Here is a 19,603-nt window from a genome sequence, read left to right as displayed (position 1 = left end):
CGCCGCCGCCGCGTCTCCGGGACTGAATCATTCCCGATCCGGCAGCAGGCGGTAAAAGCTCTGCAGACCGTCTTGTCTGCGCATTCTGCATCTCCACAATGTCACCCATCTCCGGCCAAACCGGTTGTTTTTCTCTGCCCCCCCTCCCTTCCACACGTTCGGGGTGAAATCACGGCTGGAGTGCGCGGCGCGGCGGGCTCGCTGCGCGGCGGCTCCGGGTAACAAAGCTCGGCGCCCCGCGCTGCCTTCAGCTTCGGCCGGACCGGGATGATGGATGATGCAGAGTTTGGGAGCACTTTGCTCCGCGTTTCGTGCGTTCGAAGGCGGCGGCGGTCCAGATGTTGGCAGCCCCGGGCGCCGCACGCCACTTTCTCCGCCATCCGGGCTGATCTGAGACCAGCTGTCAGCTCCTCCGGCTGCTCGGCTCCTCCGCTCGTTTTGGGAAGTTTCAGGACGTTCAGCTCAACTTCTCCCAACTTTTGGCGGTCTGCGTACGGGCGTCAGACGTGTTGGAGGCAGGAGCTGCCATGTCACTCGGCTAAAATGTGCACGTTTATTTACACCGCGGGGCGCTTCAATGTTGCGTTCAAGTGTCTGAGGGACTCGATCCTGGTCACCGTGGACCACTAAAGGTTCTTTCCGCTCACTCAGGCTTCCTCCAAGGCTGCATCGGGAGTGATAACGTGCACGTTTGTCTACGTTTGTGTATGTTCACATGCGTCAGATGCAGCTTCAGGGGTCAAACCCGCGACCTTCCCATCGCCACAGCAACCAACGAGCCGCGCCAAATAAGACAAAAGTTCCTCTGATTTCCACTCTCGGGGAATTAGACTTTTAATGGCTTTTGTTGTCGTTAATATTTGAAACGCTGTAATTAGATTTAATGTTACCGTTCATTGACAGGTTCAGAGCCTTTTGTTATGACAACCGAGCCGTAACCGCGGGAACTGTTGCTCAGTCCCCATCGTTGTTTTCACACCTTGATTGGAGTCCATCTGGGTTGAATTCAGTTGATTGGACATGATTTGGAAAGACACACACGTCTTTGTTAACGTCTCACAGCTGAAATCAGGTGAGGTGAAGAGACCCGAGAGGTCAGCAAGGGCCCGATGGAGGCGCCGGTCTGGAGAAGGCTGCTAAAAACAGCCAGGACTCACACAGCTGGGATTTAATGGTTTTTGGACCAAGAGAATGTCCAGGTTGCTGCGTGTGTGGTCTGCCTTTGATCTACTGATAAGAGGTGGTTGACAATGGAAGGATGATGGGTTGTAGCGCTTTAATCAGTGTCTAATCTTATCTTTTAAACCCTCAGTGTTGCAGACACATCAGATCATAACCTGCAGCTTCCGTTCATCAGCGCTAACAGACACAGATCTGTTGATAGTTGACTTGTGAGTCAACCTGTGAGATAGTTGACATTTTTGGGATGCAAATGCAGAGTTCATGGTTGCAGGAACGAGCAGCGGTCTTGGATAAATGCGTGATGCCTTTAATTATGTGTGCGCGACCCATAATGCTAACAGCCATAAAGCTAATGAGGCTCACAAGTGAACTTCATCAGTACAACTCAAAATGAGTGGCGCAAAAATGTACAAATTGAGTCACACACGTCATTTTTACTTCTCTCTCTCTCTTTTAAAAAAAAAAGAGATGCTACTTAGTTTTTTTACATCTTTCTTTTGTTTTGTTTGTGCATTTGGAAACTGCTCTTTACATTTTTAGGGGGTCAACAGAAGGGCCTAATTATTTAATAGTGATAACAGAGCTGTGCAACATTCATCGCCCTAAATACTCACCAGAGCTATATATGCAACATTTATTTACTTGTGTTTAAAGCACGTAAAAATTGCAGTTTTCTCCCAACATTTGTAAGAAGTAGAGGGAAAAAACAGAAGAGGGAAGGAGAGAGAGAACAAAAACATACATCATGCATATAATATGCTGTCTCTGGAGGAAGACCACATTCACACGGCAGGTCTTATTTTGGAGACGTACTCGAGCCGATTCTTTGTGTGGCTTCTTAAACCGGTGGCGGACCAATGTCCATGAAGAACAATGACATCACGTGGACGCCACTGACGCCATCTATTTCATGCTGACGCTCAGGGGGCGGAAATGCAATTATGAGCAGTTGATAACGAGAAGCTAGATGAGCAGAAGGAGGGTAAAATCATTAGCAAAGACATTTGTGGAGCGATGGAGCCCGTGTGAGCGCAGCACCGACTGTTCCTGCTGTGACCTCCTCCTCCATCACTTCAGCCTGGCATGTTGGGTCACTGTTGATGCCACCGAGATGATGAATCGCCGCACGGCTCCTCGGACTGAGGTCACATAACAAACCGCCTGACCTGCATCTGATTTAGGACCACGTCTGAAAATGGCCTAGCTCCGCTTGAAAAAGCGTATCTCACATCAAGTGAGCTGATCAGACTCTTAAATAATCAGATCTGGGTCACATGTGGACAAAAGAATTCAGGCTTAGTCCCTCTTTTTCTGCCTGCAGTATGAACAATGCAGTGGTGTCGGGATAAGTTCTAGTCTGTGAAAGTCTATTTAGACTTTATGGGCAACCACTGAAGAGAAGCCAGTTCGGCAGAAATTAGATACCTCTTGCTAATTTCCCACAGCAGTTAAGCCACAGCTGGGAGCTGCACACCCAGGTCATGACGAATGACAGTAGTCCAGTCTTCAACCGGCCCAATGCTGTCCTCATAAGTCTACTGACGTGATCTAGCATGTTTAGCTCCAATACTACAGTCACAGAAGCCATGTCCCAGTTGCTCCAAGGACTACCGAACTGATGTCACACATCAGAAGATCCCGACCCCTCTTGAACCCCTTCAGTTCCCCAACCAGCACTGAAGACCACCTGGTGAGGCTGGCCAGCCCTGCGAGGGTCGTACGTACCTATGTCCAATGACAGACAATGCTATGTCAGCTAGCAACATTGGGGCTGCTGATCGGGTCTCCACAGACCACTGATCCCGGTCCTTTTCCTCTGGGATCTCTGGGTCCATCATCCACAACATCAGTTGACCGGAGCTGCATCAGTTTCACTCACTTTCAAACGTGGCAGAAGAGCCGACCTTGAAATGGAAAGGAGACATCCCATCGTAACGTCCCAGACCACAAACCGTCTGAGTGGACATAGAAAGAAGAGTGTCAGCAATGAGGAACTGGACAGGCTATAAAATGGTCCACTGGTTCACCAAGGTCCCTCCACTTCGTAGCTGGTGGGTCCAGGGTTTCCCCGTTCCTTGAGAAAACTGTCTAGTTAATAGTTATAGTTGGTCTTCTATGTCAACTGGACTGTTTTTCTTCTCTTTTGAAGACGTTTCATCTTCTATCCAGAAGGCTTCTTCATTTCTGAACCTCTGGATAGAAGGTGAAACATCTCCAAAAGAGAAGAAAAACACTCCAGTTGACAGAGAAAACTACCTTTGGATGTCGAGTTAATCTAATTCCACGTAAGGTCAGCGAGATGACTGAAGTCGGTACGATATTTAACCAGGAGCCACGGGGGTGAGCCACCCGGGAGGGGGGTTTTGATTCCATGTAGGTTCTCAGTGAGGGCGAGATGAAGAAGGATGACGGTGGACAGATGAGGGAGAGATAGCTAAATATAGCTAATCTCAAGCTCCACCAGAGGAAAGAGAACTGGCTGAGGTCTGGTTGAATGAATAGTGCTGACAGAAATATATTTCTACCCTGTTGTGTCAACAGCACTCCATGATCCAGGAGGATGGAGCTGGTTAGCTCCCATGTGGAAGCCATTGCTGATGTGTAATGAGTCCAGTTTGGAGTGGTGGAGATGAAAACCAGAATGACATTGTTGATTTCAAGGTTTTTTTGCTGAAAAAGTTAAAAGTACAACAAAAGTTACTGAGTTTGTTGGGGTCTACATGAGATTTGGTTATTATAAGAGTAACTACAGCTCATTCTAAATAAAAGGAGGTGGACTACGGGCGAGGAACAAACATACAGCATTTAATTTAAAACAGCACAGAAAGGAGCTAGGGATTGTTGAATTAGGACAGTTCCACAGTCTCCCCCTCCCCACAGGTCTAGAGTCTTTGGCTCATCCTTGACAGAACCCCTCCCTTATGCTGCCTCCATTCTGCTCCACCTCCTGTTTAGAGTATTGCAACTCTCTTTTTCAGACTCCCACAAAAAACCCTCAATAAACTCCAACTGCTCCAGACCTCTGCTGCTTGCATCATCACCAAAACCTCCTCCCACCCCATCACCCCTGTCCTTCAGCAGCTCCACGGACTCCTGGTCCACAAAATCCTCTTCTATGTCCATACACAACCTCACCTCTCCATCCCTGTCCCTTCTTCTTCACGTCTCTACATCCAGCCATTTCCCTCAGGTCCTCCTCTGTTCCCTCAGATCCTCCTCTGTGTTTCCTCAGGTCCTCCTCTGTGTTCCCTTAGATCCTCCTCTGCTCCCTCACATCCTCCTCTGTTCCCTCAGAGCCTCCCCTGTGTTCCCACAGATCATCCTACTCCATCATCTTCTGTGTTCCCTCAGAACCTCCTCTGTTCCCTCAGATCCTCCCCTGTGTTCCCTCAGATCCTCTTACTCCATCCTCTTCTGTGTTCCCTCAGATCCTCGTACTCCATCCTCATCTGTGTTCCCTCAGGTCCTCCTCTGTGTTCCCTTAGATCCCCATCTGTGTTCCCTCAGGTCCTCCTCTGCTCCCTCACATCCTCCTTTGCTCCCTCACATCCTCCTCTGTTCCCTCAGATCCCCCTGTGTGTTCCCTCAGGTCCTCCTCTGTGTTCCCTCAGATCCTCCTCTGCTCCCTCAGGTCCTCCTCTGCTCCCTCAGATCCTCCTTTGTGTTTCCTCAGATCCTCCTCTGTGTTCCCTCAGATCCTCCTCTGTGTTTCCTCAGATCCCCCTCTGTGTTCCCTCAGATCCTCCTCTGCTCCCTCAGATCCTCCTCTGTTCCCTCAGATCCCCCTCTGTGTTCCCTCAAGTCCTCCTCTGTGTTCCCTCAGGTCCTCCCCTGTGTTCCTTCAGATCCTCCTCTGTGTTCCCTCAGGTCCTCCCCTGTGTTCCTTCAGATCCTACTACTCCATCCTCCTCTGTGTTCCCTCACATCCTCCTCTGTGTTCCCTCAGATCCTCCTACTCCATCCTCCTCTGTGTTCCCTCACATCCTCCTCTGTGTTCCCTCAGATCCTACTACTCCATCCTCCTCTGTGTTCCTTCACCCCTCCTCTGTGTTCCCTCAGATCCTCCTCTGTTCCCTCAGATCCCCCTCTGTGTTCCCTCAGGTCCTCCTCTGTGTTCCCTCAGGTCCTCCTCTGTGTTCCCACCGATCCTCCTACTCCATCTTCCTCTGCTCCCTCAGGTCCTCCTCTGTGTTCCCTCAGATCCCCCTCTGCTCCCTCAAATCCTCCTCTGCTCCCTCATATCCTCCTCTGTTCCCTCAGATCCCCTCCCCCTCTGTGTTCCCTCAGGTCCTCCTCTGTGTTCCCTTAGATCCCCCTCTGTGTTCCCTCAGATCCTCCCCTGTGTTCCCTCAGATCCTCCTCTGGGTTCCCTACGCCATGTTGCGTAGAACCCTCAGCTGTTCTGCTCCCCAGCTCTAGAACTCCTGACCTCCAGAACACTGGACGACTCCACGTCTTTAAATCCAAACTCTCTCATCTGCCTCCTGAATATTTCACCCTCATATTTGAGTCTTTGTGTTTTACTGACTTTTGTCTTCTCAACAGTCCCCTTGAGGGTTGTCAAAGGCACCTCTCAATAAAACATATTATTGTTGTTGTTATTATTTTTGTTATTGGCTGTGTGAACTAGTTGTCTGTTTGGTATCTGGGTCTTCACCCCGTCTCCTGCACAGATTCTTCAGAACAGGTCAGAAGTTCCATCCGGAGTTCGTAGAGGCTTGACCACAGATCATTTGCTGTTTAGGACTTGCTGCCGTTAAATAAGTGTCAGGTGTTGAGCTGCGACAGTTGGGATGGATGTGAGATAAATGATGTTAGAACTGAAGGACCAGTAAATGTTGTGGGACCGTGGAAAGATGGATTAATGCTCCGTCGGCTTGGATTTTTAAAAATTTTCCACTTATTTTGTTCATAAAATGTCACAATTGTCTTCTTCCAGCTGCGTTGGGGTGGATGAAGACGACGCTCCAGATATCGACATATATCACTGTCCAAACTGTGAAAAAACACACGGCAAATCCACACGTAAGTAGCATCATTGATGTTTGTTTGGGTTTTTTGCAAGTTTATTCAAAGAAAAATTGCTTTGCCAGTGTTCAGACCCTTCGCGATGATACTTGAACAGGGCGATGGGCCTTGAGCATCTTTGGGATGTTTTTGGCCTTGATTGGAGTCCACATGCTTGATCACACTTTACAAAGTCTCAGCTAAGAATACTGTTAAGAACCAAACTAGGAGGTCAACAGAACTGCCTACAGAGCCTTCAGGGTGGTATGAAGGTGCAGACATGGGGAGTGCTACAGCACAGGAGCCTTCATGGTTCTGAAACAGAAGAAGGTTGGAACCACCGGGCCAGAAACTAAGTAACCTGTGAGATACTTGAGAAGGGGAAGGGTCCTGGTTAGAGATGAGACCAAGAAGCCAGTGACCACTCAAAGCTTTGTGCTGTTGGGGTGTTGGGGACACTGGTCCACGTTGAGGGACATTGCAGAGAAAAACCAGATCCAAAGTGCTCTGGACGTCAGACTGTGATGAAGGTTCCCCTTTAAGCAAGAGGAGCTGCATGGGCTTAAGTGGCCCAGCCTCATCCGAACATCTCTGAACAATGGGTGTCCACTGATGGTTCCATCTAGCCTGATAGAGCCTGAGAGAATGTCCAGAAGAGGGAAGCAGAATATCCCCAAATCCAGGCTACATGTGGCATCCTACTCAAAGAGGCTGGGGCCTCTAGGTCAGGGGTTACCAAAATTTTTGAAACCAAGGGCTACTTCCTGGGTACTGATTAAAGAGCTACCAGTTTGATACACACTTCTGAAATAGCCAATGTGCTAAATGTAGCGTTTACTATATGTTAATAAATGAGGCTGCGGTTGATTTTAGGGAGCTTTTCACCGCTGTCGTGAAAAAGATTGCCGTTTGCTCAAAGCTGCCTTATATCACAAACTTTTTCTGCTCGTAGTGCGCTGCCCGGTGGGTAGTTAGCATGGTAGCTCGTGTGGCAAGTTGTGAAATGTTTCTCCGCGTTGTGTCGCCCTGCAAATGAGACACACGCAGGCTCCTTTCATACTGGTAAAACAAAAAACTCCCATTCATCGTGAAAATGATGAGTTTTCTTTCTTTTTTCTGCAAACTTTTTTGGGGTCAATCATCTTGTTTTGTTTTTTTTCTTTCCAAAAACGCTACGTTTTGGGCATGCGCACAATACTGACCCTTGAACAGCATTAATTATATTCATCATTTTTAAAAGAAATAAATTAAATTAATATATTGCCAGTTCTAGTTTACATATAAGTGTGATTTAAACAAGGATACCAAAAATAAAATAAATAGATGCAGCTAGTGCGGGCTATTTACGTGGTCCTCACGGGCGATCATGTTGGCGACCCCTGTTCTCGGTGCTTCCACCAAGTACCAAGGTGAGCTAGGTGTGCTAAAGCACCACTAAGAACGCTAAGACCATGTGTGACCTCGTTTTCCCTTCGAAACAGCTTTGGTTCTTCAGTTCACTGTCACAGTTTGTGAAGGAACGCTGTTAGGGAACTAACCACAGATGCTCTCCGGAGCTATCCTTCCTCAGACCCTTGTGTCTCTTCATGTCATCCCGGACTGGATGGTGTTGGGCGGAGGGCCCCACCATGGCTGAACATGTGTACCCTCCTGATGGCATTTTATGAGGGACGAATATCTGCCCGTATTTGTCAACACTCCTATTTTTATGCGCAGTTGAGTCATTTGGCCTCGTTTCCATGTCGGCTTTTTTGCTTCAAGTCTTTTATGAAGTCCAGTCCTCACCAGATGTGTCCTGGGTTCACATGCACAGCTGGAGCTGTTGCCTGACCTTCTCACCCCCCACTCCCTACCCTTGGTGAGTCCAGCGTCTCTCATCTGGAGACTTTTGCTGATCCAGCTTCATCAGAACCGGGTCTCCAGGGTGATCCAGGGTGACGCAGAGGAGACACGTTCTCGATGCTGCTCGGCCTCTGCGTCTGAAGAGATGTTTTCTTCCCCACCCCCGGGCGGCGCTGCTGGGCTTCTCCTGCAGGGGTCGCTCTTGTTGTTCAGTAGCTCACTAACGCAGACGTGCGACCCGATGAGTCGAACCGTTTGCAGGACAACCGTTATCACCGACGCTCTGGTCTGGAATATGGACCACTTCAAATCCAGAACCTGTCCTGTTGTGGTTGACGGGTCCAGGTTTTCCAGGTCACCACTGCTTCTGTCTGTGGATATCTGTTGCCATGGTAACGGTGTAACCCGCAGTGGCTGAACTTGCTGTTTAGGACAGACCAGCTGGAGGCCTCGTATGTGCATTTTACCCGACCTGGGATCATGATCTAGCGTGAGGAGCTGTCCAATAGTCCTGCAAATTCCCCGGCTTTGTTTAAGGGCTGGTTTTTATTTGTATTTTCTCATTTGTCGGCATAAAACTGAATTATTGTTTCAGTTTGATGATGAGATTACAGCTTTGCTCACATCTGCTTGAAATTTCCTGGTGCTAATTTAAGTGTGTGTGTGTGTGTGTGTGTGTGCGTACGTGTGTGTGTGTGTGTGTGTGTGTGTGTGTAAAATGTATTGTGATTGTTTGTTCCTTCTCCTTCAGTAAAAAAGAAACGGAACTGGAGTAAATATGACACAGGACAAAGCACAGATATCAAAGCGGTTCAGAACGGCAGCCAGGTGTTTATAAAGGAGCTGCGCAGTCGGACGTTTCCAAGGTAACCACACTATGGTTGCACCCCGGTCTCATACACAAGTGGAAGAGTTCGCCTAAACTCCCCTGATGTCGTGTGTGCAGCGCTGACGATGTGCTGGTGAAGCTGAGCGGCACCCAGCTGACCGTGGAGCACCTGGAGCAGGACGGCTTCAGCGAGCCCATCCTGGCTCAGAAGAAAGAGGGTCTGGGCCTGGCGATGCCGCCCCCGACCTTCTACATCAGTGACGTGGAGAACTACGTTGGTGAGGAACCACCGTTGGTCCAGCGCCTCCATGCTTGAGGATCCACTCCGGTTTTAAACTGCTGAAAACACTCTTGAGCCGCTTTTATTTGAGCTCAACGGAACCAACTTAGGAAACGCTTCATTTTGTTAATAACATCACATGATGAGCTGGATCTTTCTGGTGGCATGAGGAACCATCTGAGGAACCACCAACCAACAACGACTGGTTTAAATGTTGTAATGATCCGGCTGTCATGATCCTCCCAGTATAACGGTCTTTAGGGAGACAAGAAAAGTGCAGTAATAGGTTTGCTCCTTCTTCCTGTCCCCTCTGTGCCCTTTGACCTCCTCTCAGGTCCTGACGTCGTCGTGGACGTGGTCGACGTCACCAAGCAGACCGACAGCAAGATGAAGCTCAAAGAGTTTGTTGATTATTACTACAGCACCAACAGAAAGAAAGTGTTGAACGTCATCAACCTCGAGTTCTCCGACACGCGGTAGGCTCCAGAACCGCGGCCGCGCTCGGCTCCTTGCTGCCGCCTTCTTCATCCGCGTTGATGTTGTCGTTGTTGTTGTTGTGGTTTCGGACAGGATGAACAACATAGTTGAGAGTCCGCAGATTGTTCGGCAGCTGTCTTGGGTGGAAAACTACTGGCCCGACGACGCTCTGCTCGGGAAACCCAAGGTCACCAAATACTGTCTCATCTGCGTGAAGGACAGCTACACAGACTTCCACATCGAGTGTGGGGGGGCTTCGGTCTGGTATCACGTTCTGAAGGTGCGTCAGTGGGTCCGGTGCCCCCACCCCACCCCCCACCCTCATAGATCGCATTTTAATCCCAGGAAATGTTGATGGTTTCAGGGGGAGCAGATCTTCTTCCTGATCAAGCCCACCTCTGCGAACCTGTCCCTGTACGAGCGCTGGAGGTCCTCGTCCAACCACAGCGAGATGTTCTTCGCAGACCAGGTGGACAAGTGTTACAAATGCACTCTGAAGCAAGGCCAGACTCTGTTCATCCCATCAGGTCAGACTCGCAGCCCCTTCCTGGAGAGGCTGAGTAGATCTTTAGAAATGAAAAAAAGGTTGTTGTTTTTAATGAAATCCCACAGTTAGAAGCACTGACCGGGCGCTACAAGCAGGTTCCAGGTCTACTTCAGGGACTAAGACAGCTCCAAGTGCTTTAACCACCACCGATTCCACCTACCTACCCCACCCCCCCTCTTTGAGGAGAGCAAATGCCCGATTATCTTGTGTCTAATGAGATTATCTTCTAATTATCCTGTAGTCTGACTCAAGAGTGAATTTGTCCCGATAATCGCCTCTGAAAACGGTCGACAGTCGTGTCCGTTTGACTTGCTCAATAAAAGCCGGCTGTGAATTGTGACCCGGACGGAATGTAGCCAATCGGGAAGAAGGAAGCAGGCGTAAATAAACCCAATCTCATTCGAGCTGCTTGGTGGGACAGAATCCCGACGTGTCTGGGCTGCTGTGTTGATCACACTGGGGAACAATTTGGGGAAAAAATCCCTTTCAGGTAGATTTTTATGCTGATTCTAAATATTACAGTTAGTTTGTTCCCAGCAGGTCCAGATAAGCCAAATTCCTCTGATTAGCTGCAGTCAGACCTGCCTGCTGGTCACACCTGGACTCCTCTCCAGCTGTGTGGCAACTTGTTGGTGCAGTCACACCTGAGCCGGTGTGGAGAGAGGTGTGTGCAGCTCCCAGGAGGGCGGCACTACCGACCTCTGAGGGGATCTGGACTCCAAAAACTTGATCTGATAGAGAAAAACTGAAATCAGTTTTGGATCCTGCGGCCAGAAATGAGTCAAAAACAGCCAGACTCAACAAAAACTGTGTTCCCCAGTGTTAGCAGAGAACCACACACACACACACACACACACACACACACACACACACCACACACACACACACACACACACACACACACACTACTGTGAAGGCAGTGAAGGATAAAATAGGCTTACCCGGGTGTGTATTACTCCGCAGGTTGGATCAATGCAATGCTGACTCCGGTCGACTGTTTGGCCTTTTCTGGGCACTTTATCCACAACCTGAGCGTGGAGATGCAGATGAGGTCTGGACACAAGCTTAAAGGTTCGGTTCTGGCTTCTGTTCAGTTGGGACCAACGTGTTTATCCCCCTCAGGGCGTATGAGATCGAGAAGAGGTTAAAGATCAGGACGCTCACTCCGTTCCCCAACTTTGAAACCGCATGTTGGTACGTGGGACGACACCTGCTGGAGCGATTCAAAGGTAAAATCAATGGACTTCTGTCATTTTCTTTTGTTTAATGATGCGCTTGTGAATAAGCTAGAGATTATGTGGACAACAGATCAGGTCCCCCAGAGGAGCCAAATCCAGCTGTGAGACTGAAAAAGTGTGATTTTTTTCTTATCTTTTTCAGCGTTGCATAAAGTTAATAAGCAACCTGCCCCGTACCTGCTCAATGGTGCCAAAATCATCAACGGAGCCTTCAGATCCTGGACAAAGAAACAGGTACGGACACCTGGGTGTGTGTGTGTGTGTGTGTGTGTGAAGATGTGGAGAATCTCAGCAAGGTCCACGCTCCTCGTTTCAGGCCCTCTTGGAACACGAAGACGAGCTTCCAGAAAACATGAAGCCATCCCAGCTCATCAAGGATCTGGCCAAAGAGATCAGACTCTCGGAGGTATTTTGTGTTCCCTCTTTTCTGCCGCGCCTGTCTGAGACCTGACGCTTCCACCCACTGAAATCGGTCTAATCTACGTCGCATCGGGCCGATTATGAAGCTAAATGAATCAGTTTGATCCAGTTCCTCCACTCGCTGCTGTACGAGGTTGATATTTGGTTGTTATTTTACAAAGGGACTCATCCTCCAGGCCCAATTGACAGACATTTAAACGCACCAAAACTCGGACAAACCACTTCAGACGCTCAGCTTGCAACTAAAAGTCCTACTGTATAAACAACCGTTTGTCTTTGTGTTGCCCTCCATTGTGCAATTTGGCTCAACAACAAGACTTTAAGCTTCATATTGAATCTGAAATCCAGAGTAATCCCACTTAAATGCAGAGAAGACACGAGTTAACAAAATGCCAACACGCGACAGGAGAGCTCACTGAGCTAGATACTGAAGCAAAGGTTGGACTGGACAAACACGGGGGACACAGGATGGACGGAGACAAACGGAACACAACTTCAATCACTAGAAGTAAACAAGACAAAAGACATCACACAAAATATGAAACTGACTGATCCAGAAAAGAATACGTTATGCTACGATACACTATGTTACGCCACGCCACGATACGTTATGCTACGTTACGCTACGTTACGCAACGTTACGCCACGATACGTTATGCTACGTTATGTTACGCAACGTTACGATACGTTATGCCACGATACATTACGCCACGATACGTTATGCTACGTTATGTTACACAACGTTACGCCACGATACACTACGTTACATTACGCTACGATACGTTACGCTACGATACGTTACGCTACGATACGTTACGCTACGATACGTTACATTACGCTATGTTACGCAACGTTACACCACGATACGTTGTGCTACATTACGTTATGTTACGCGACGTTACGCCACGTTACGCTACGCTACACTCACTGAACAACAACCCGCTCTTCTCTCACCCTTTCTTGTGTTTTATTATTTGAAATTTCCACTCTGCTGCTTCCCCGTCTCAATAATCGCGCTCTTGACGCTTCGCCTGTTGGGTTCCTCTCTGCTGTTGCCTGGTACCTGCGCTGACAAAAAACGCAAATGCTAAGGAAGCTCATAAGCACCCACAGTAAGTCCAGTAAAATGATCCAAAGTTGAAAAAAATTATGCGTTGAGGGGTCATCTATAGGATGTTCCCACCAACCACCAGGACTCTTCCCCGATCTGGCTGTCGGACCAGTCTGGGTCCAGGGTCCTAGAATGGCAGTGGTGACACTGGCTGCACTCCTGTCTCCTCCTCCAGCTTCTCCGGTCTGATGAAACCGAGTCACTGTGCAAACGCTTCCCCCTCTTGAACCTTTCACCGTGTCGTTGCTTTCGTTACTGCATTCTGGATCTCTGAGCGGTCTCTAAGCATTATCAGGGTAGAACCCTGTTCCCTCCAGTGGAAAAGCCTCCAAAACGAGTGGCCCGTCTCTCAGAGATACCAGTTCTGAAGGGTCGGAACATCTGGTCGTGGCTCTGTGTCTGCAGGAGGTCCGCGAGCGCTTTAGAAGTGTACCGATTGGTTGGCCTTCTTGGCCGGAACCTCGGGCGGTCGTGGTCTTCCAACTGGTCGGTTCATTTTGCTGCTCCTGTTGTTGGTGGTATTTATTTTCTCCGGTTCTCTGTTGTTGTTCACCTCTTGCAGAATGCAAACAAAGCTGTCAAGAACGAGCCCATCGTTGCTCCCTCGGAACCGGTCGAGCATCCAGCATCCGCCCACTCAGACCCGGAGGAGCCGGTTTCCCCGGCTCAAGTGCTGTCGCAAAGCCGAGTCAAAGCCCGGCAGAAAACACCAAAGTCCACCAAAGCCCACAAGGCTCCGAAACCCCCGAAGGTGCCGAAGGCCCCCAAGACTCCCAAGGTGAAGGAAGGCGGGAAGAAGAAAGCAAAGAAATTCAAAGAGACCTCGCTGCCTCTGAAGGCGTCCAGCTTCGCTGCTCTCGAGTCACACGCAAAGGACATTTTAAGTAAAATGGACGATTCAAAGAAGGCAAAGGTGGGCGAACCCCCCCCCCCCCCCCCCCCCCCCCCCTGAGTTGGGCGACGCCATTTCTGTGGCTGGTCTTGTGTTGATGCTCCGCCTTCTTTTCCCAGGTTGTCAAAAATCTCCTGAGCATGTCGGCAAAGGAGATACCAAAACAGAACAACATGGAGAAGTTTGAAATAAGAGAACAGAGCAAAAATAAGACCGAAGCAAAATGGAAATATAAGGTGAGCGCGACAAATCCAGGCTCGCGTGGCGGCCGGAACGCCGGTTTGTCACCAAGCGAAGCCGCTGATGCGGCCGCGGTTTAAGTGGTTCTGCTCGTCTGGTTCCCACAGAACAGCAAACCGGATTCTTTGCTGAAGATGGAGGAAGAAAGCAAAGTGGACCGGACGCTGCTGTCAAGCAATAAGGACAAATTCAGCTTTACCATGTCCCACAAGAAAATGCTCAGGTGCGTTTAGCCCAAGCGACGTGATGCCGCCGCCGCCGCCGCCGCCTCGCTGTCCGCGCACGGCGGGAGAGCTGCTCTGATCATTCTGGCGTTTCCTTTTCAGTTCCAAGATCCTGAAGCCTCAGACCAACTCCGGCGTCTTCGGATCCTTGCAAAACCTGAAGGACAACAAGTCCAAGCCCGTGAGGGACGAATACGAGTACGTCTCGGACGAGGGGGAGCTGAAGATCGACGAGTTCCCCATCAGGCGGAAAAAGACCTCGGCGAGGAGGGATCAGTCCCGTGAGTCCCCGCCACCTTGTCCCATGTCTCGGCGGTCCGCACGACGACACGAAGGGACATTTTAGATGGCGATGGGTTTATTATTTATATTATCTGGGCTTTTTTTCTTTTTTGTAATTCTCAGTTTTCTCAGACCTCAGAGAACCCCTTCAGCCATCAAAGAAGTCCAAGTTCCAGCCTTTGGTGAGCAGGGTACGTATCAGGTCCTGTCCTTCATCAACCACCTGGACACCAAAGCTGTGTTGCTCTGGTAGCTTTTCAACTGCAGTGTAAACAAAGAAATGCTTCTGTTTTCCTTCGTTTTGTTGCCACAACCAAACAGCAGAGATGAAACGTTTCACCCTCTTAAAGCTGAGTTGGGATTGTTGTGGCGTTCGTGACCGCGGGAAAGCTGCAGAACAGAAAGTGACAGGCGTAAAACACTTCGTTGAGGAAAGTGTTCCTAAAACCTCCTTGTCTACCTAAAACAACAACTCTGCGTTATTTTCTGTCTTCTTTAATTAGAACTGAGTCTGTCTGCAGCGTATTATTCATTAAAAAAGAGCCCCTGTGACTTATTAAACCGGGAGAAATCGGCCGGAATTATCTGCACCTCTCATCGTTTGCTCCCCTCTTGGCGTCTTCCTGATTCAGACCGCCGAGTCTTCGGATGAGGAGATGCTGCACATAGACACGGAGTCCAAGCCGGAGGTGAAAGGGTCCAGTTTGAAGGTTAGGAAAAAGGACCACAGTGCTGCAGGGATTCTGGATCTGCTGCAGGCAAGCAAGCAAGTTGGTGGGATTGACTACAGCACTAACAGGTAGCCTGACCTCCCCCTCCCATCGTCACTTCCTGTCTCGTCCCTTTCAGCTTCCCCTTGACTCCCACCTCTAAACTGTTAACACCCGTAAACCTTCTCAATCACTCAACACTTTAATGATGGTTTGAGAGCTGGAGAACCGATAATGACAACAGTTTACCCGACCTGCGGCTTGGGATACTGCGATTAATCCCGCGATACCGGTCTTGGGTTTAGTCTCGGACCTCTGCACACTGCACGCAGGTGTCCATGAGCGAGGGCTCCCGGGCCGCACGGTTGGGACTAAACCGCACATTATCGGGCCTCCAGCATCTGTGTGAATTTCCTCCTCCGGCGTTCGACCCATTCTGGGGGTTCTGTTCACCATCTTGCAGTCAGCCGCCTGCGTCTCCGAGCACGCAGGAGGCCATTCAGGGCATGCTGTCCATGGCCAACCTGTCGTCTTCAGAGAGCCTGCAGCAGCCGTGGAGCAACAGTCAGTCCAAAAACCACAGCCAGCTGAAGAACAACTCGCACGGTGCGGCGGCGGGGAAGAAGAGCGGCGGCGGCGGCTTCGGCGGCGGCGACATGAAGCGGCCGACCAAACACCTCTGTAAAAAGACCAGGAAAAGCAGCAGCGTAGAAAGTCAGGACTACGATGACGACCAGGATCACCTGGAGGCGTGTTTCAGAGACTCGGATTACGGTGAGCGCTAATTCCCGTTCCCAATTCCCCGCCAATTCCCGTTTTTATGCCGGTTTTCACACACTGAGTCAGGAGCAAACGCACCCTGGAGACGTCCACCGCCGCAAAAGCGGTGGTTCTGAGCTCCGACCGATAAGAACCACTGATTTCCTCTCAGCACCGAGAACCTGACGTGGATCTTTTTGGTTCTAGTTTACCCCTCGCTGGAGTCCGAAGAGGATAATCCCGTTTTTAAATCCAGATCAAAGAAGCGCAAAAGCAGCGACGACACTCCGTATAACCCCACAGGTAAAACGCCGGCGCCGCCTAGAGCGCGTGTATTGACCTGCTAACCCAGGCATGGGCAAACTAAGGCCCGGGGGCCACACGCAGCCCGTTAAACGTTTTAATCCGGCCCGCCAAACTTGAAAAATTAAATGAATAAACCTTGTTAATGTTAAATTTTCACTGCAATTCTGGTGTTTTCCCACTAGAAAAAAGACAGTCAGGAGGAGAGTGATGGTGATATCCTGAAGGATAACAGAACTTTCAGTGCTTTAAAATAGAAATGGTTATTAATTTTTTTTAAAAAGGCACATTTTATTCATTTCATTTTAAGTGTTTTAAGACTCATTCCAAAGTCAGATATTTTGTCTCTTCATTTTCATTTGAAATTAAAGCACATGTTTTCTCCATATCCCAAGATGTGTATTTTTTCTCCAATGAGGTGAGGTTACCAAAGCACTCCATCCATCCATCTGCTCCTGGTCCGGCCCCTTTGTCAGATGTTAGAACCCATTGTGGCCCACAAATCAAAATGTTTGCTGTGCTAACCTGACACCTTGATGTCCCGACAGCTCGCGTTGGACCTTCGGTTCCTCGCCACGAGCGTCCGGCGAGGGACGGCGCCCGAGTGGCCTCCATAGAAACGGGCCTGGCGGCGGCTGCGGCGAAGCTGTCGCATCAGGTGGGTCCGGCTTTCACCGCGGCGCCGCACCGGGTGCTCCCGCACGCCCCGGCTCACCCGTGACACCTGTTTCAACAGGAGGAGCAGAAATCGAAGAAGAAGAGGAAAAGCGCCAAGCGGAAGGTGATCGAGCATCCGCAGAGCAACTCGCGGGACAGCAGCTCGCCGGAGCCCAACCCGGAGTCCCAAGACGACTGCCTGAGCGATTACGCCTTCAACGCCGAGACTGTTAGAGCGCCCGAGGGGCCGAAGCCCATGGCCCCCGGCGTCTTCCTCAACCAGAGGCAATCGTCCATCCACTCGCCCAGCAGCAACCACAACAGCGCCAAATTCACAAGCATCAACAGCAGCGGCGTCGCCAAGGGCGACCACACGGCGACGGCCGAGGCCAAAGGTGAGTCTCAACCCGTGTCCAGTCGACACCCTGTTGGAAGGTCGATGTAGACGAGGCGAGGGAGGGAGGGAGGGAAAGCGGGAGATTTGGCGGGCGCGGTGACGCCGTCGGTCTGGTAAAGAAAGAGCCGAGTCGAGAGGCGGGGCTCTCGATTTACAGTCAGTCCGAAAGGTCGAGAAGGGGTCTCCTCTGCAGGGTGGTGAGGAGCCCGGAGGCGATCCAGGCATGTCCCACCAGGACACGCCTGGGAGCGCCTCGGAATCCTCCCGGAAGAGCTGGAGGAGAGGGAAGTTGGCGGCCTTTAAATGGGCTGTTTTCTGTAGTGCACAGTCAGGTCAGATCCAGCAGATGAAGGCGACCGCCCCCTCTGACCTCTGACCCTTTGCTTTCTCCACAGCAAAGCGACTAAAGAAAGGAATGGCAACGGCCAAACAGAGACTGGGAAAGATCCTAAAGATCCATCGAAACGGGAAGCTGCTCCTGTAGCGCCGTCGGGGGACCACCAGCTGGTTTTATCCAACCTCGCTCCCCCGTTCAACAAGCCAATAAAAAAGAACAAAAAAAAAAAAACGAACAAAATAAAACCACGCATTTCAATTTCTATGAAAGTATCACTCGACTAGGTTTTTGCTTCTAGTTTACGACTTTTGAAAATATGTACAGAACCTGCTATAAATATTTTATAAGAGAACACGTCTTATTTACTACAGCTGTCGGTTTCTAAAGGGGTCGCTGCGACAAGAAATAGTCCCTCCAACTCTTGTGAAGTATTCCCTGCATGGATTTAGTTGCATGAATGCTTGGATCGTGATCTGGAGAATTTACACAATAATTAGTAACATATGGATGCAGCTTATTATTAGTGAGCGAAAAAAGAAGAAGAGCAACACTTTTCCTTCCCACCACGTTTCATAGTCCAGTAGCTTGGATGGGAGTCGGAACAAGCATCATGTCTATATGGGAACAGTTTTTCAGAGCACATATTTATATTTGTGTACAGACGTAGATAGGAACAACTGTAAAGCACAAAAAGAGCAGCAGCGTCAAGCCCTTTCCTCCAAACTTTATCTTCCAATGAACAGAATTCTGGGTTTGGAAAGGGAAAATGTCCCCTTCACATGAGACAAAATTATATCTAATATATAGAGAGAGAATGGTTATATATCATATAATTTTGTCTGGTGGGAGGCGGTAGGTTTTAACGTCATATGGCCTTACATACACAAGAACATTGCATTGTGCTTTTGTTTAAATAAAGTTCACTTTGTGGGTAATTAAAAAAAAACCTGTACAAATAAAAGACACTTAGTTTCTATGAGCAGCCCCTTGTTCCAGTTCTGGTATTGAAATTATTTTTATTAGCACCTTGTGAAGTGTCTGTGTCCGTGAAGTAATTTATTAATGTTTGTAGCTTTTTTTATACATATATTATTCTGAATTTTTTTAGAAGGGGGGGGGGGGTCCTTTCTTTCACCTTTGTTTCTTCTTTTTTGTATATTTAATTGAAGTAAAGTTACACTCGGCAGTCGCGTTTTGGTTATTTTCTACGAATGTGTTTGAGCCATCGCAGACGTTGTACAAAGTTTGACCTTTTTTAGCCCTTTTTTAAAACCTCCATTTAGTCGCCGCTCAGCCAACCAGTGTATTTAGATTCTATCTGTCCCTTTTTCACCGCAGTGTTATTATTTGCAGCTCCGTCGCGCGACCTCGCCGTCGTGTCCTCGGACCTGCGTCCGGCTGGGCGTCAGTCGCGTCACAGCCGTCCGGCTTCTGTTTTGTACAAAGGTGTGTCGCGTTGTTGTGCTTTATTTTTCTATGCCCAACATATGAAATGCATCCATGTGCCAGCAGCTCCGGCTCCCTGCAGCTCGGCCCGTGCGTCCCAGGGACCCCGAGCTGCCCCGGCTGTCTTCCCTTTCTGTACATCAAAGTATTTGCAATCATTTTATGACCTGAATCTCTATTTTTCTGAACTTAGATGATTATGTTTGAAGTCACGGCTCACACTTTTTAATACATGAAGAACTAGCAGATGCAGAGGGACAATGTTGTATCATACTGTTGCCAGAGTTTTGTTTCTGTTTTGGTTTTTTTTTTTTACTTTTGCAATACAGTTACTGTGGAAAAACAGTTTTATTTTGTAGCGTGTTGGTGTCCAACGTCCAATGTAAAGTTTCTGTGTTGATGACTAAACATAACCTGCTTCCA

The 19,603-nt window shown here is 49.2% G+C and overlaps 2 protein-coding genes across 3 annotated transcripts in view; both read left to right on the top strand.

Moving 5' to 3' along the window:
- The window catches only part of phf2 (PHD finger protein 2), a 20,056-nt gene extending 453 nt beyond the window's left edge, over positions 1 to 19,603 (top strand). The window contains exons 2-22 of one of the 2 annotated variants that reach the window (XM_057031575.1): positions 6,122 to 6,207; positions 8,783 to 8,897; positions 8,978 to 9,138; positions 9,475 to 9,616; positions 9,711 to 9,897; positions 9,982 to 10,144; positions 11,128 to 11,215; positions 11,287 to 11,393; positions 11,545 to 11,636; positions 11,719 to 11,808; positions 13,496 to 13,846; positions 13,945 to 14,061; positions 14,173 to 14,288; positions 14,392 to 14,570; positions 14,704 to 14,762; positions 15,204 to 15,370; positions 15,745 to 16,055; positions 16,248 to 16,343; positions 16,892 to 17,001; positions 17,080 to 17,395; positions 17,793 to 19,603. In XM_057031575.1, the coding sequence (XP_056887555.1) occupies positions 6,122 to 6,207; positions 8,783 to 8,897; positions 8,978 to 9,138; positions 9,475 to 9,616; positions 9,711 to 9,897; positions 9,982 to 10,144; positions 11,128 to 11,215; positions 11,287 to 11,393; positions 11,545 to 11,636; positions 11,719 to 11,808; positions 13,496 to 13,846; positions 13,945 to 14,061; positions 14,173 to 14,288; positions 14,392 to 14,570; positions 14,704 to 14,762; positions 15,204 to 15,370; positions 15,745 to 16,055; positions 16,248 to 16,343; positions 16,892 to 17,001; positions 17,080 to 17,395; positions 17,793 to 17,881 (3,142 nt within the window). In that variant the 3' untranslated portion in view covers positions 17,882 to 19,603. Of the gene's footprint in view, positions 1 to 6,121; positions 6,208 to 8,782; positions 8,898 to 8,977; positions 9,139 to 9,474; positions 9,617 to 9,710; positions 9,898 to 9,981; positions 10,145 to 11,127; positions 11,216 to 11,286; positions 11,394 to 11,544; positions 11,637 to 11,718; positions 11,809 to 13,495; positions 13,847 to 13,944; positions 14,062 to 14,172; positions 14,289 to 14,391; positions 14,571 to 14,694; positions 14,763 to 15,203; positions 15,371 to 15,744; positions 16,056 to 16,247; positions 16,344 to 16,891; positions 17,002 to 17,079; positions 17,396 to 17,792 lie in introns of both variants that reach the window. The other variant, XM_057031574.1, reaches the window with a different exon arrangement.
- Positions 114 to 6,207, top strand: LOC130524973 (proline-rich protein 36-like). The gene is made up of 2 exons (XM_057031590.1): positions 114 to 4,414; positions 4,477 to 6,207. The coding sequence occupies exons 1-2, from the start codon at positions 4,298 to 4,300 to the stop codon at positions 5,599 to 5,601; spliced, it is 1,242 nt and encodes a 413-aa protein (XP_056887570.1). The 5' UTR covers positions 114 to 4,297; the 3' UTR covers positions 5,602 to 6,207.

The sequence above is a fragment of the Takifugu flavidus genome, chromosome 4 (genome assembly GCF_003711565.1).
Source record: "Takifugu flavidus isolate HTHZ2018 chromosome 4, ASM371156v2, whole genome shotgun sequence".
NCBI lineage: Eukaryota > Metazoa > Chordata > Actinopteri > Tetraodontiformes > Tetraodontidae > Takifugu > Takifugu flavidus.
Note: the sequence above shows the minus strand (reverse complement) of the source record. Positions and strands in the feature narration are given on the sequence as shown.

Excerpts from the sequence above, each read along its gene's own strand:
- LOC130524973 (XM_057031590.1), top strand. The coding sequence starts at position 4,298 with ATGTCCATACACAACCTCACCTCTCCATCCCTGTCCCTTCTTCTTCAC. Across the intron at positions 4,415-4,476 it reads CCTCCTCTGTGTTTCCTCAG|AGCCTCCCCTGTGTTCCCAC; the intron begins GTCCTCCTCTGT and ends CTGTTCCCTCAG.